Source organism: Pyxicephalus adspersus, chromosome 5 (genome assembly GCF_032062135.1).
Source record: "Pyxicephalus adspersus chromosome 5, UCB_Pads_2.0, whole genome shotgun sequence".
NCBI classification, from domain to species: domain Eukaryota; kingdom Metazoa; phylum Chordata; class Amphibia; order Anura; family Pyxicephalidae; genus Pyxicephalus; species Pyxicephalus adspersus.
Genome location: NC_092862.1, coordinates 75,205,954 through 75,223,418, shown reverse-complemented (window position 1 = coordinate 75,223,418; position 17,465 = coordinate 75,205,954). Strand labels below are relative to the sequence as shown.

General features: G+C 36.3%; 1 protein-coding gene across 2 annotated transcripts in view; it reads right to left on the bottom strand.

Annotated features, from left to right (window-relative positions):
* The window catches only part of GABBR2 (gamma-aminobutyric acid type B receptor subunit 2), a 306,705-nt gene that overhangs the window by 88,924 nt on the left and 200,316 nt on the right, over window positions 1-17,465 (bottom strand). For both annotated transcript variants that reach the window (XM_072411881.1, XM_072411882.1), the window contains 3 exons: window positions 9,955-10,035; window positions 9,123-9,273; window positions 7,207-7,339 (listed from right to left, as the gene is read on the bottom strand). In XM_072411881.1, the coding sequence (XP_072267982.1) occupies window positions 7,207-7,339; window positions 9,123-9,273; window positions 9,955-10,035 (365 nt within the window). The remainder of the gene's footprint in view (window positions 1-7,206; window positions 7,340-9,122; window positions 9,274-9,954; window positions 10,036-17,465) is intronic.

Genomic DNA, 17,465 nt, shown 5'->3' with positions numbered 1-17,465 from the left:
CTAAACTACAGCTAAACCTTAAATCCTCTTATTTATTCAAATTTTTTTCTAATTTCAAGCATACCGTCAGCTTCTCCCAATAAGTGTGCTTTAATAAAGCTCTCCAAGGAGAAGGTAGACTGGCATGAGAGAACTGCACCTTGTTAGGTCCTCCTACCATATTCTGGCAAGATTACACAAAAAAACAGTCTAAAAATCAAGTATGTAATGAAAATAGAAAGGTTTTCTTTTAATATTATTTTTAATAATAAATACATATTATTAGTAATTATTTATTTTTTATTAGCAAATAAAGTAAATGTGCTCTAAAATTAGCTCTGTCCTTGGCAATTCAGCTCCTTCTGCCCAGGTAACCAGAGATGGTAAAAGTGCTTCTCTTGTGAGTTTTGAGGGGGAATTATCCAGAATACCCTAAAGGGGCAGTTAAGACCTAGTTTACATGGATGTTATTTTAAAATGCTTAAAAACACCCACTAGAATTTGAATAGCCAAGCTTTAGTTTCCATTTAAGTAGCATTTAGCATTTCTAGTAGCATAGTAGCATTTCTGTTGACTGGGATGTGAAGTACAGATACAGAAGCAAAGAATAAGCACTATAAATAATTCCATGAACTTGGCACGGTTGCACCATTGCACCACTGCAACAGCACAACAGACAAGGAACACAGCTAATAAGGTTTCTGACAGGATAAACAAAAACAAATTTGCACTTTTGGAAAAGATTTAACAAACCACTTGGCCATGGCCTGGGTGACCTATTCAGAAATCCGGCCCTGATGATGATGTGCAGAAACCTATAGAACTAATCCTATTTCACTTTCTGTCAGTTCAGCAAAGCTATAAAAAATAATTACTAACAGTTTGCTATAGATTATTGCTTTTTGCTTTATACGTAGTGGCAACACGGATGGAAGCATCTAAACAACCATTTTGCATGATTATGAAAATTATCCTATGCAAGTATTGAGGATCCAACTGTCTGAATAGTTTCCTACTCCATGTGATAACTAGGATAATAGGAAAAGATGCTTGGATATTCATTTTCAGAAGTGTAACTGGTTTTGTAAGCATCCTTATTCATTCTTGGACATAAAATAATATTACATTTTTAAGAAGGTCACTTTTAGACTGAAAAAAAACTGTGAAAGGTAAAAGATGGTCTTTGACAGATGGAAGTAGGAGTTCTGGAAGTAGGAGAATGGCACATTCACAGATAAACTGGATAATTCTTTGATTAAATTACAACAGCGCTGCATCTAATTCCTATTCCTAGTGTTTAATAAAGGAAGTGTTTTTAAAGTACAGACTAGAATATTGAACAAAAAGCTACACCAATGCATGCCAAAGTAGCATGAAGCTCTATTTAAGCTTCAGGTTACTCCCGAGGCATGTAATTGTCTCTTAAATGATGATAACATTACTGTCATTGATGCACTAAATTTATTTACAAGTATGCTCCATAATGTTAAACCTGTTTTTGTTGCACTTTTGAGAAGTAGCCCCAACCCTATCCCCCATTGTTTTTTTTTTCTTTGTCCCTTATGTGTTTAAACATGCACGTGTAAAAGGCCTGAGCCTGGATATGTGTTGCACTAAAATGTAGGCAGGACTATCTAAACCCAGGTATTAATTGCATTGTATTTTATATGCTAGCACTACTGTACACTCTGAGAGATTTTTTTGACACTGGTTTGACTGTTTTTAGTGTACATGATTGGCTCTGTCTTACCTGTTACTATCTTTTTTCCTGCGACTAATATATTTAGGATAGAAGCACAAATTATTACCAAAAAATTATGTAAAAACAAGTTCAATTTTTACAACCTTCAAATATTTGTTAATGGGCAGGCTTTAACCCAAGACCTTGTGAGTTTTGGACAGAGACACTATGGGATACACCATAACAATTTTGACATAAATAAAGAAATTCTGATGCCTATTACAAAAACAAAAAACTAAACATGTGTGAATGTGAAAACATTCAGGTAACACTTTGTTAAGGACAGAGAGAAGGTTCCCGCATTCATCAAGGCCCAAAAAAGCACTAGCTATTCTTTACTATTGTTGCTCTCAAGACTGCTAATAATAAGTGACAAGTGGGAGGGAAAAGTGAAAAACGTATCTTTCCACTGCCTTAATCAGAACAAATGGGAAACAATCAAGGGGGCTGACGCATCCACATAAAAACCTTGGCCGAGTGCTTGGCTCTTTGATGAGAGATGAAGAACTACATTATTTCCAAGTTTAGGTGACGGTGCATGTTAAATAACTAGAGTATTGCAGATTCTTAATATTTTAAAAAATAAAAATAATCTAAAGGATTGCGTTTAAAAAAGTTAACTCACAGCAGAAAAATCCATATAGGCCACATACATAAATTGTTTCTACACCAATTAGTGAATATACCTAGGCTGTTAACTAGAGCAAAATTATGCTACTTAAATTTACATTATTATTATATCATGGTAATATTGGCCTTCCTTTTGCTTCAATCACAGATCAAGATGGATCTAGTTTACAATAGTCAAAACATTTAAAAAACAACCCTATTTAACTAATAAATCCATGTATGACAAAACTTCTATTTGAAATTGGGGAAATTTGTGCCTCTATTCGTCCTAATTATCATTATCCTCAAGTTTAGGTTTTTGTTGCTCTTTTTTTTTTTTTTTTTTTTAAAGTTGTTATTAGAATAAGAGATAAGGAGACATTTTCCAATGTGGTGTAGTGACAACTGTTTATAGGGGAAACTCCCCTTATTTTCTTCCAAATTCCTGCTGTGCCTCTAGTAAAAGACATGCAGGAAAATCACCCCAATGGTATATGGACAGGAAATAAACAAGCAAACAAATAAACAAACATACAGGGTCATTATTCCTTCCTTTTTTTGTAATAAAACACACAAAAAATGATGACTATAATAATAATATTATTAATATTACTACACAGTATTTATATAGCGCCGACATATTAGGCAGCGCTGTACAAAGTCCATAGTCATGTTACTAGCTGTTCCTCAAAGAAGCTCACAATCCAATGTCCCTAACGCAGTCATATGTCATTTTTACAGTCTAAGGTCAAATTTGGGGAGAATCCAATTAACCTAACTGCATGTTTTTGGAATGTGGGAGGAAACCAGAGTACCCAGAGAAAACCCACAGAGACACGGGGAGAACCTGCAAACTCCATGCAGATATACACTTTAAGGATCTAATTTATGTGTTACCAACCTGTAAAAGGGTCATTAGTGTGACACAATGTAGTCATAATGCTTTTTAAAGTAATGTGTACATGACATTGTATGAATCCCACCTGTATCATACCATCACTGATAAGAAGTGACTTTCTATAATGCATCCACCACACAAGCTTGGGATCTGCTCCAACATAGTATTGCCGCTCTCAGCAGCACTACTACAGCTCAGGAACCATGTAAAATACCCGCACACTACTCTGAAGGCTCCATACAACTGATGGGTTCCCTACCCACTGTTACTGTCACCAAAATCATTGCCCTCAAGGACCTCAGCCTGTTAAAACCCACCTAACAACCTGAGATAGCAACTGAACACTGGACCCAAAACAATCCTTAATAACACAGGAAAGGGATGGTGGGAAGCTCTCACTATCCTGGCTCACCTCTTGTCCCCCCTTCCTAACCTTTATCACTTTAACCCCACCCTTACCCCTGTCCTCCCACCAATTATCTGATCCCCTGATCCCCTGTTCACCCAGTCCCCTAAAAGGAACCTACTACCTTCTTTTTTGTTTGGGGGGGGGGGGGGTTGTAAACCCTTTTAAAGCCCTTCCCTTCTGTCTTTATCGCCAGGGCAATAAAGACATAATGGGAGAGAAGTGCCTCCTTATACATACGTCACGCGTCCCAGGAGGCTTCTGACTGCTCCTCCTGCGCATGCCCTATCCCTGACATACATGCATGAGCAGTGAGATTGGCACTCTTTTTTCCCCATCTATTGCAGACTACGTCACCCGATTCCAGGATGACGTGAGACCTGATTGAGAAAACCTCCAGGAATCAACAGAACTTCAAAAGTAGAAGTGAGTTTTTTTTTAGTTTGTTTCTGATTTAGGCTCCCATAGTAAGCTAAGTTCCAGGGCTTTATTATTTCTCTTATTTATTATTTACTCTTATTTCACTTTTAATAGGTAAGTAGTAAAAGGCCCAATGATGCTTTCACTAATTCACAGGGCTGGACAAACCAGTCCATTTATCCCCTGCTCAATTTTCCAACCATCAATATGAGGAGGCTTATGCTTACTAGAAAATACAAACTACATGGAGATAATGCCCTGTTTGGGACTAGAACCCTAATGCTGGAAAAGGAAGATATATATATACACTTTCTCTCTGTAATTCTGATGGGCAGTCTTTCTGACATTTTCCACTTATGTTCTGCTATGACAATGATGACTGTGACAATGATGGCCCTACTATGTGACAGCTTCCTATAAAACCCTAATAGGCAATGTATAACCTTTCCTAACTGGCTCTGACTTGAGTTCTGTTTGGTACTTTTTCCTTGATACACTCATGGACTGCTAGTCTTTTCCTGTAACTCAGAAGGGTGCTTCCTGTGATATTTTGTATTGAGACACTGAATTTGATCATTATTTTTCCTGCAGCATTGGTTGGTATTTGGGAATAGGCAAAATTAAATCAAAGAAAAATGTTTTGCAAAACTAACTTTTCAGGAATTAGGCCATGCATTTCAAAACCACATGGTCTGGCATTGGGAAAGTCATTAACGTTCTAGTTGGCGGAGGTAAACTAATGTAACCACCACAAAAGAGTGTGCCTTTTCTGCATTTTTATATTTTTTTTTTATATTTTTTGGGATTGGGACATGATGAATGATATAGCAGCAGGTGAAGCTCTGTAAGAAGTCTGGAGTTATCCTTTCTTAGGTCCCTTTAAAAACGTAATGCAGATGAGTTACATGCGCTGTGGTGACATCAAAAATCCTGGGAACCCTTGCTATATATTGTATCACAGTCCACCTACCCCATGCACTCCTACATGTTATTGTACTGTATGAAATTGTATCATACATCTTTTCTATTCTTACATTTTTTGAGAAACTCAACAAAAATAATCTGTGTAAACGTTAACCAGAAATACGCACACTTCTGGGTAATCCCTGTGTAACATAAAATTGTTCTTCAGATTTCTGGTAATATAGTTAAAATTTCAAAATGATCTCCAGGGTTCCCCCTATCCCTTTTACACTTCCACACCCCCAACAAATCATCATCAATCTAAACCTAAATGCCCCTTACACTTACTAACATCTGCTTTTAGGTAACACACTAGTCTTAAATCTTCTCTCTTTGTTTGTATTCTAGAGGTGATGCAGACACTTTCATTTGGCTGTGCATTAGTGGGAACCCTTCCAAAAGAGGAGTCTGTAGCAGTTATCAGTGGAAGGGCAATGCCCTACAGGGGACCCTTTAACATGGGCTTTGCAGTGCTGAATTAGTGGTCTCCCACACCCAGAAATGGAACATAAAAAGTACCTGGATGGTGGATTAGGGTAAATGTATCATGCTTTACCAGATAGGAAAAAAAAATTCAGAATAGGTATATGGATGTGTGTGTGTGTGTGTGAGGTTAATATTTGCCCTGAGATGAGCTTTTTCAATACATAATATGCATGATATGATCAGCTAGCAAGCACAACATAAAGATGTAGCAACTATCGGGATATAGGAAAAATAGACATGCACATAAGGGCTATGGCCTCAAACTATCATCCCCTGTTTCTAGTCATTTGTATATTTTAATACAAAATGTAACATTTTGTTATTGTTTTTGTCAAAACACTTGAATACAATTTCTAGTAAAATGTGTTTACAGTATTACCATAGGTTTTTTTTTAGGTGTTTAGATGATATGATGGCAGGGTTTTTTTTTTTTGCATTTCCTATGTCATTTGGCCGCTGCTTCATTCTAGTGCCAAGTGGCTTGGACAACAATGCACATTTTAATATTGCTATTAGTATCTGTATTCCCAACTATTAGTTTTAATAAAACTGTTAGGTTGCACCTTGCAGAAAGTTTTTTTACTCACAACCCCTAACAACTATACATTCCACTACTAATGCACACTAATAGTCACACAGGCACATATATTCAATGTAAAAAAAAATCAGAAAATAATTGATATAAAGGTAACCAAGCATCTAAAGGAAACCAACACAAAGATAGGAAAAACACACAAACTCCATGTAAATGGTACAAGGGTACTACCCATCTGTGTGGCCATTATCTTACTTTTAGATCCCTTTTTCATGTACTCTTAAACTGATAGCCTAAGAACTGATATGCCTTACGACAAGAGGTATATCTGAGGTGTAAATCTGACCAGGGGGGCTCAGTTGTACAAGCATGAACTGGCAGCTTTCCCAGCTACAGCCAGCACCTCTTTACAAACAGATGAATCAGGGAAGGGAGTGGGGTCATAATTGCCAATCCAACCAGGTGAACTTCAGTTGGCATGTGTCATGGAATTAAATAATTGCCTTCCATGCCAAAACATATCTAATGTATATGTATACTGTATCTAGGTGAAGTTAGAAAAAGAAGTCAATAACTTTTCCCTACCCAATCGAAAGCTTCAAGTGGAATCTATAGTAGCATGGCTAGCATAGGCCACATTTCAAGATACTGTGGTGACAAAATGTAGGTGTCATGAAACCCTGTTTGCCTAGCTGGACAAGTATTCACTGAAAAATATATAGCTGAAGCACATCCTAGGGCATTCCTTTCTCTTGAAATAATACCAAGGCCTGCAAAAACATTTAGCTCACCCTTTGGAGACTAATACTGTATAGCAGCACTTGCTACTTAAACAATTTGAAGGTTTATTATGGAAATTCCCATTAAGCAGAAAACATAGCTTTATCATTTTATCATTTGTTTTGAAAGGTATTACCTTTTCATGATTTTTATCGATAGATACTCTTAAAAGAGGAGTGAGATGTGAAAGAAGCATTTAGAATTCTGTATTTTTTTTCTGTACATAAATGCTTAATTATGTAAAAACATCTGTTCAGCTACTCGGAAAGAAATGCCAAGCATCATGATCATAACACACTATATGACTCATAGTACTGTAGTGCCTGTACTGACACTACAATTTCATAAAGGTGAAAAGGTATAAAAACAGCAGCTAGAGTATTACTTACAGTGCATAAAGTCTCAAATGTTTTTGCTGATACGAATGATCCATCAAGGCCAAACAGAAATATAGATGCATAGGAAAGCATTCCTCCAAGGATAATAAGGTTATTCATATAAGGGCTAGACATTTTTATTAACCTGCCAAAAGAAAGACATAGACAATTTACAGTACAGAAAAGAGCTCAGCTAACATAAACAGCAAATTATTTACTTTATCACTTTATTTCAATTGTGTTTGACTGTTGGTATTAATGTTTTGCTTATCATATCTTCAGTCCAAATCTTATATCCCAAAAATTGATCCAACAAATAGAAAAACTAAACATAGCATGCTGTAAACAGATTAGTGTTGCACTACCCAAGCAAGACCTGCAATAAAGGAATAAAATGATGTAACATTCACACAGGGTTGATCATATCTTTTGTTCATTCACCAGGCTTGCATAGGATGTGGACATTCCGTAGTTATTTTTCAATAGTTATCCATCATACATGTGAGCACCATTACCATGAAGAATTGCAGCAAATCTCTCTACTACTTTTTGTGAGAATTTCTAAAAAGCTTTTACCTGTCTCTCAGGTTGGTTACATCCAGCTACAGAAGATGGGATATAGTCATAGGTAATGCCTGCCAGTAGACAGCATGAATCTGTCACCAGATGCTAAAGTGACCCACTTTACTGCTAACTAAACAAAAAACTGCTGACAAGTATAAAGAATTCTCAGTACCTCAGCTTTAACAAAATAATAATGTTTCTTAGTATTTGGGTCTTTATACTGTCAATAGGGGCGAACAAAGAGGGGCACAAAATATGCCACTGCAAGAAGGACCCAAACCCGCCTCAGACAAAAAGAGACCCACAAACAGCCAAATTGTTCAGCACAAGGTCAAGTCAGTTCTGCACAGGGTTCACTGTTGGCTGTGTCCACCACTGACTGTCATAAAGCCATATACTGAACCTGTGCTTCTGTGCAAAGCAGAACAAAATCCAAAGCCCTACTATACCCTGTTTTACCAGCCCAGAAAATCGGAGGCCATTGAGGTTACAGCATTGCACTGTTGTCTCTTTTAGTCTCAAAGCTGGAAAAATCATTTGGTAAATGAAAGACAAAAGTACTGGGGCCAAAGTTTCAACATATTATGAATGGTAAAGAGTATCCTCAGGTAAACAGGTCAATCCTAAAACGTCAATTGCATTTCTCTCATGACACCTTTAAATGGTTTGTGTTTCCGTGTGTGCATGTTATTGTGGATGAGTTGATTGACCTGGCATCCAGAATCCTCATATAGCATGTGAGAACTGATATTAGGAAGTATTTGCACTACAAAGTGCTTTATTACATCAGTACTGTTGGATTATACACCAGCAGAACCTTACAGGTTCACTTTAAGGTCTTACTGTTTTGCCAGTGTATATTGGCAGTCTGAGTCAATTCTCAGGTGTAACTGGTATCCTGGTTTAAACTACCACTTAATAATAAAGATAGTAATTGTAGAACATATCTGAGAACAGATGAGATATAAATTTTAAATTACCCTTTAAAGAATCATATATGCTAATAAATTTGGACAGAGTATGCTTTATACATAAGGAAGCCCAGTGTTGATATTCTGTGTTTTTTCTTAGATTATTTACTTTTTGTTTGTTATTTTTAACATAAGCATGCTCATCTGTTATTTACAGTGTATCCCCAAACAGAGAAAATATGTCCCTTTAACTCATTTTAGAGTGATGAACCAAATAATGTGAAATACCCTGTCCTATTCAAGGACCCAGCAAACTTTAACATTTTTTAATACTGCATTTTTTTTTACATTGGACATAGAAAGTAAACTAGCACACTACAAAAGGAATTTGTGAACTTTGGTACACACAGTTTAACCACTGCCAATATACAATAAAACATAAATTCTACTTACTTCTGATTTCTATTTTTGATGTTAAAAAATAAAAATGTGCTTGCCATGATCATTCCAATACATGTCAGGGCTGAAAGTATGCTGTAAAGTGGTAGGTGGATCTGGCGTCGCTCCATTCGGATGAATGTTTGATCTTTTGGAGGTTCCACTCCTAAATGTAACAGATGCTTGGTTTTAGATATCTATGTGTCTCAGTTAAAAAAAAAGAGATACAAATGAGGTGGAAGCTCTTCAATTCACAGGATGAAAAAAGACCTTTAGAAGTTCCTAAAAGTTATTGTTTATAGATAACAAGGCAAACCTTTTAGGGGTATTGCATCCCTTTCATTTGGACTACGTATAGAATATATTCTGTACTTGAAAAGTGTCTGAGGCCAAAAAGCACATATCTCAGAAGAAATTGTCACTAGCATTGCAGTGCACTGTGGCAATCTACTGTACAGGCCACTTATATGCCAATAACAATGTTTGCCACTGCAACTCATCGCACATATAGCAGGTATTTTGCCATGCATTAAACAAAGGTGTCTGTTTAGGTGTGTTGCCAGTGAAGGCAGAATTTATTTAAGGGAACACTGATTTCAGTTTATGTACAGTAAGTATGCGGGGAACATAATAAAAAGAAGAAAGCAACTTCACACAGCATAGTGTATAAAGTAATAGAGCACTTTTCTGTCAATTCATGTACTTAATGAGGATTTTGACATTAGTATGTTATTCTTTAATATCATTTAAGCTTATATACAGTTAGAGTGCCTGTCTCTTGCCATTTCAATATTGTGATGCATGTGGTTTGTAGAGTAAAAAAACATTTTATAGTGTATAGGTATACCTTGAAACCTGATGGTGTCATTGATCAGTTCCAGACTGTCAGCTACGGCATTGTATTCGCCCACCTTCACTTCTTTCCCATCTGCAGGAAGACAAAAGGGGAAGTAATAGGTTATATCCTTTACTCCCCTCATACATTTGTTCTGTAGGGTTGCTATGGATTACCATATAATTTACTAAGTTTAAAATAGATACTCAGACATGAGATGCTCAAAAACACGTTATATATATATATAAAACATGTATTCTTCCCTTGTAATAATGTAGCGGGTATCCTCTGTCTAGTTCAGATAACCACTAAATGATAAACGTAAACATGTCACATGAGATTCATGGCACAGAGAAAAATGAGCCCTGCCTGAGCCAGTCCTGTGACAGTCCAGAGGACCCCAGAAAAAAAAAATAAGTATGAAGACAATTTTGTTAAACAAGTGCAGGAGGGGTTTCAGGGTGTCCAAGGAAGCCACTGTAAAATAAAACTGTAGGTTTAAATTGGTGGCCATAGATTTAAATAGCATAATAGGTTTTAGTTGAAATGTTCCTCTATGAACTCAACATTTTTGCACAACACACACACGCACAGAAAAACAAATAAAGCATTACATAACTACATAACAATTACAGTATATACACGAGTATAGGCTGACTTTTTCAGCACCCAAAATGTGCTGAAAAAGTCACCCTCAGCTTATACTACAGTCAGGTTCATGGGTCCCTCCAGAAAAGCACCCTCTGCCAGCCGATTCCTGCTCCTGCCCCCGCAAACCCATGCTGATACAATATTTAAATGTACCAGGCAGATTCCACTATTAGTGACGGCAAGTACCTGTGGCTTGTAGTCCTCTTCTGTGCGGCGCAATAGCTTGCTCTGCCCCAGACGTGACAAAGTGAAGTCACGTGCCCCTTTGTCAGCTAAAAGGTACAAGTACCGCAATACCCCACTGAACATACTCCCACTGAATCCAGAGCACTTTTGTTTCTAGGTGCTCTGGTTTATGAGATCACAGCTGCTAGCAGGGCTCACTGTGCAAGGAGTCTGTCAGTTTCATAAAGTTTCAGATAGGGCTGCTCTGTCTCTACTCAATGTGATGAGACAAAGCAGCATTATCTGAAATTGTATGTTGCTCTACATCACACACAGACTCATGCACAGTGAGCCCTGCTAGTAGTTTCAGATCTTCTGAAGCAGAGCTAAAAGAAAAAGTGTTCTAGATTCAGTGGGAACAGATTGGTTATAAAAAAAAAAAGAAGTGAATTTTACTTTTAGAAGTGAACAGAAGTGGCACACAAAAGGGAGGGGGGAGGGTAGTGATAGTGGTAGTGTATGCTGCTTGGTGTAGATTAGTGCACTCATCACTGCACCTGGTTTTTAACCTTCCTAGCAGTAATCTCGAGTGTGGCTCGAGGTAAGAAAAAGTTGCTAGGATCGGTAACCTCAATCCACACTCAGGGCAGAAAAAAAAGGTTCCCTACCTTGTCCCTGCACGTCCGCGGCGTCCTCTGATCCGGCAGCCACGTCCATGGGTTTTCGTCCCCTTTTGACAATGTCATCAGGGGACGAAAATGAAGGCTGACTTGGAAAAGATTCCAAAGGTTAAAAAAGCTTGGCATGGTTTAACGGCTTCATCTGGGGCTCTAGAGACTGAATTGCATAAATGGTTAATGGAGTGTTGTCAAAATGGTTACTGCGTAACACGCACAGGAATTCGCTTACGTGCCCTTCAAATGGCTAAGGATGACAAATATAAAGTACCAGGTATTGAGAAGTTTACTGCGTCAGCAGGATGGTACACCCACTTCATGGAAAGATTTGGACTATGTTTGAGACCAAAAAAAAAATAGATTTCACAAAAGTTGCCGCAGTACCTTGAAGAAAAAGTGATGTCATTCGAATCATTCATCATAAAACAAAGAAAGATTCATAATTATGACCTGGGAGATACTGGGAATATGGATGAAACACATATGACTTTTGATCTTCCAAGCAACAGAACTGTGGCAACTTTGGGAGACAAAACTATTTTACTCAGAACCACAGGAAATGAAAAAAAAAACATTTCACAGTTGTTCTGTATTTTTGGCTAACGGACCTAAGCTGCGGCCAGTCATTATTTTTAAAAGAAAAACCTTGCCTAAAATGGTCAAGTTCCCACCACGAATTACAGTGCGCCCACATGATAAAGGCTGGATGGATGAAGACGGAACAAAAAAACGCTGGAATAAATTTGGAACGGACCATCAGGAGCAGCCTTAAGGAAGAAAACATCATTGCTAGTTTAGGATATGTTCAAAGCCCACACATCTTATGACATAAAAAATTGGCAAAGTCTTCTTAAGTTACTTTGGCTGTTATTCCAGGTGGGCTTACATTTGTATTGCAGCAGCTGATATTGTATTGCAGCAGCTGAAGCTCTGTTGGACATACAGATGATGAAGAGGAATCCAGTTTTGAAAGAGTTTAACTCTGTGTTTTAGCTTGGTGGCTTGATTGAGCTAAGGGGGCAGAACTCTTAAGGTATCATTGTTTATACCATATTGTTTTTGTTGACTCTTTAGAGCTAGTTTACTGTTTTTTCCTGAAATAATATTTAAATTAATATTAAAAAACATATACCCCCCTGATGCCTCAATTAATGTAATGTTATTGGTATTTATTTTGAATATTGAAACATGCCAGTAAATGCAGCATTTCCCACCCTCGGCTTATACTTGAATCAATCAATTTTTCCTGTTTTCCAAGGTAAAGGTACCTCGGCTTATACTCGAATGGACCTATACTCGAGTTTATACGGCAGGCACAATCCTTCGAGGTGAACACAGGTTATACAGGTTTGTTATACTCTATGATCAGACCTGGTTTTCTCCATATACATATATATTTACCCAATTTATCAAATGTAGTTTAGTAGTTTTCCACAGCTTCACTGTGATTAGATACTGCAAAGGCACATATGCATTTGCAATATTTGAAATATGAAACAGGAAAGCATATTAATTGTGTCATGGATATTTTCCTTTTGGGTCTTCTAAAAACCAATAAAGGATTCATATCTGGTTACAAATAACACTGTCAAGTATATATACAGTTGTGCAACTACTTTGCAATATCCATTGTACACATGCTTTGGAACCCAGCTTTGTGTCTTAATTTTCATGACGACTGCAAATACTTCTTTTTGTAGAAAATGACAAACATCCACAAAAAGAAGACACACGTGGATGGTGATTTTTTTTTTTTTTTTTTTGTGGCATGCTTACAGTAGTTACATGATGGCATGATTACTGCAGTTATATGATTACAGTAGTTTTGACAAAGTTCTGACAGTAGTCTGAAAACCCCCTAGAAGTTGTGACAGTGAAAAGCATTGTCTTATGTGAGACAATACATGCAGCTGGATTCATTTCTCAAATGACAGTTGTGAGTTTTGCCTCATTTTATGTAGGTGTATGTCATACTTAACCATTAAAGATTACTTGCCTTTTTATACTAATTGCATCAACAATTACTACACACCTTTGCTATGAGGTTTTTTGTGGGGTTAAATAGGGGAGATCCTGATAACAATGACACAAGATAAACATAACTATTTTTATAGCTACACATGCTCTAAATAGGTTTTGACTTTATTATTATCTTCTAAGCCTCCTGTGTATTAAGCTGTAGTTAAGCTATTAGGCTATATATATATATACATATAAATATTTATGAAAATAAAATATAAAATGAAAAGCTGAAATTGGGAGCAAGGATATAGGAAAAATAAGTGTTCCTTTTACTTTTTGTTTAAACATCCTTCTTCAAAAAATCAGTACACAGAAACGCAATGGCTAAAATAAACCTCAGGAACCAATAACAAGTAATCACATTTTAGCTGACTGATAAATAACAGCATTTGTTTAAACCAGTATTTCTCAACCTTTTTAACATGTGGGAACAGTACATTGGTGTGCTAGCCAGTAGGAGGAATGCCTCCTATATTGCTGTCCAATGAGAAGAAAGCCATCTATAAAGATAGCCAAAAAAGAACCCATAACAGACTCTGGAGGAACGCTAGGGGTCCACAGAACCCAGGTTGAGAAACACTGGTTTTGAGGTTATGGATTATTACGTTATTCACATTGAATTTTGCTATGGAGAATAACCTCAAAAGATGTGTTTTGACAAAGAAACCAAACACAAAGAACAAGCTACATTTGCAGTGGATGATACATCATTCAAGTAAAAGCTACAATGCATACTGTGAACTAAATTTCTAATTTGTGGTATAATGATGCTCCAGATCCTTAGTGCCATTGGGAAAATAAATGACCAATGTCCCATATCCCAGTGCTTATAATAGTCCTAAATATCTTGCTAAAACTAATGTAACGAAATGCAGATTTTTTTTCATTTATCATTGTCCGTTGTCTAGTTCTGGTAGTTGTAATAGGAGTGAGACTAGTTTGTTACTTGAGGGAAAAAAACAACGTCCGATACTAGGCAAGGTTCATTCAGACCATGGAATTCTATTGCTTTGTGTTACATGTGTTTTACACAAGTTAACATGCATTGTAGTGATGCAGCCCATTCAAAAAAATAAAACTGTTTTAACATGCTTTACTGCAACATAACACAAAAACAGAAATGTGTTTTTCAAATATCAAGGTAACAATATCAATATTTCCTACTGACAATGATAGTCAAATACCTCTACATGTAATATTTAAAAAGATCTCACTTTATTTTTGGTTCCACCGTAATAGAAATGCAAGGAGCCACATATCCTAATTACAGACATTGACGGTTCTTGATTTAATGATAGGTTTGTTCTGAGACAGCAGAAAGACTTTCTGGAATTTGCTGGCTAACAATTCTTAGCAACTGTGTTGCATTTAAACACATGTTCTGATTTTATGCTTCTCCAGTTAACCATAGAAAAGTCTGAACAAGCTGATCTTAAAAATCCACTGATGGTGATTCAACCCTGTCACTGTCATATCAGCACAATATACTAGTGGTTGTAACTAAGACAAAAAAGCATTATTAAAACCCAACACCATTTTTTGTGACAATTTGTTTAGTATGCAATGGAAGTTGGATATGCAACCAAATTATTTTATATGTGTTGTCAAAAAATTTTGCCCATTATGGTGCCACTTAATGTTGTAACCGAAATCTGTATTTTACTATTTCTTTCCATTATATCCTGTGCCAAAGATCCAATATTAAGCATTCTTTGACAACACTTTCAAGGCTGCTAGCTGACAAACCCTGGAGGTAATGAAAGTTGCAGTCTCTAGTAACACTCGGCAACATTAGTGTGGTTCCTGTTAATGTGTTTGTTATGCCTGCTATAACATAGTATTCACATATAAGCTAAAAGCTTCTTTAAAATTAAAAAAAAACAAGGTTTTGGATTGCAAAGGTCACTTACAGCCTTCAGATAACAGTGTACCTCTGTTTAACTGTGATAGTATGACACATTTACAGTATGAAAAAATAATGTAAAACTGCTATAAAAATATAAAATCTGTATGTGTATGTATGCATATATATTTTTTTGGGAGGCACCTGTTGTACAGTTTTGTATATAGCCCTGCCCATTTTCACTTTTTACTATTTTGAATTTGGTGCATGCACACATTTCTAGTCTTTAGTAGCATTCCAAAGGCAATGCTTGGGTGTCATTTTTACACAATGTTTACATTCTAATGATGGGTCTGCTTTAAACAGGACACTGCCTTAAACAAGGAACAAACTTGAACAGAACTTGGACTGAATAAAGCTTAGTTGAGCATTGTTTATGTCTCTATTTTAAGGTTGTATGCTTGTTAATATTTCCATTTTGCTGGGATAGCAATATAGCCTGTTTTAAGAGTTGGACATTCTTTCAATTGGATCACTACAAAATGTAAACATCACAGATATTTTTTTTTTCTATTTTTAGTGGTTCGATTTTTATTGGTTTGGTAATAAAGATGTATGACATTGCTAATTTGGAAGCTTTGAGGGTTTATCCTGGGGTTAAACAATTTAGATTTAAAAAAAATGTATTTAGCAACATCATTAAAGTCTCTTTTATCTACCATTATTGTTGATTTAAATACTAAAGTGCCTGCTTAAAGGCTGCCTCAAGGTAACAACAGAATGCTAAGAGGAACATTTAGGGTTTTTAAGATAACTAACATAAATGTGTTACAGTCTGGATGTTTGGATGGAATTAACTATTCATAATACTTACATGATATTTTAGTGATGATGTTTACATCTGCTTTGAGTTTTAACATGTTTAAATACCACTATTTTAAATCTGCAGCTCTGATATAAATAATACCTGGTAATGCTGTCCTGCATGTCTTTGAGCAGTTACTTCCATTTATAGGGTGACAATCTATCCTTACTGTTTCATTACACTATGATGTGGTCCCCAAATAGAGAATTCAAGCTGCAAAGAGCATGTTATACTGTTGTTACCATTAGGAAACCTGCAATGATTGATGATGTGTAGCAGTTGTTGGTATACATGTATGTAACAGGAAAAAACACAGATCTGATATGCAAAAAGGATGAAAAACCTGAAAACAAAATGACAGTTTTTTCTTTACAAACCTAATGTACTTCAGCTAGGGTTTTTATGTTTTTTCATGTTATGTTTGCTCAGTAAAGAAGAGCAAAAAACGTTGCACAGCACAACAACCCATAGGCTTGGGTCCAGAATCATCTCTTAACTGATCTGCCAACAGTAAACATGTATCTGTTTGATTCGTCTGATTTACTAGTCCTAAACACAATCTTGTATTTTATTTCACTGAGTGCATTTTTAACTCAGATCCAACCAATGCAATTGGTAAGACATATAGAAAATATTCTAACACATTAAAAATATAGGGATGAGGAGAATTATTCCTTAAATGATGATGTCACTTTAAATGTAATGGAACGTTAAACTAATGACCTTTAATGATAAAGAACACAAATGCAAATTACTGCAGGTTGTGAGCAAGCAATTTAAAAGATGCTTTTAGATTTTTTTTCACTAATTGCCTGTAAACCTACATCCACATCTGATTTTGTTTAGAAAGTATAATTATGAGGTGTACATATCTGACATTGGCAAATAGGCAGTCTAGCAATCTCTTTAGAGAACTGGGAAATAATGTAAACATGCTTGTTATGATAGTTATTATGTTATTTGTGTTTTTTTTTATACTAGTGGGGAAATGAAAGAGAATAACTATGCTAGAGAGGTGTTGCTTGCATAACAACGTAAGTTAATTATACTGATTGATGACCCATTGGATAATGCAACACTTGTCACATGTCACTGCAGTGATGCCATTGTTGTTGATTGATTATTAAGAAACTCATCCTAAATCTGCTACATACCCAACTGAAAACGTTTTTAGCAGAAAGACAGTGCAGTGCGTGCACAGTATAACAAACACAAGACCCATGAGTCAGAGACTACTGCTTCTAATAAATGTCTCCTGCATATAGATATGTGTATAGGCAAAAAAACTGTATTCTTCTAC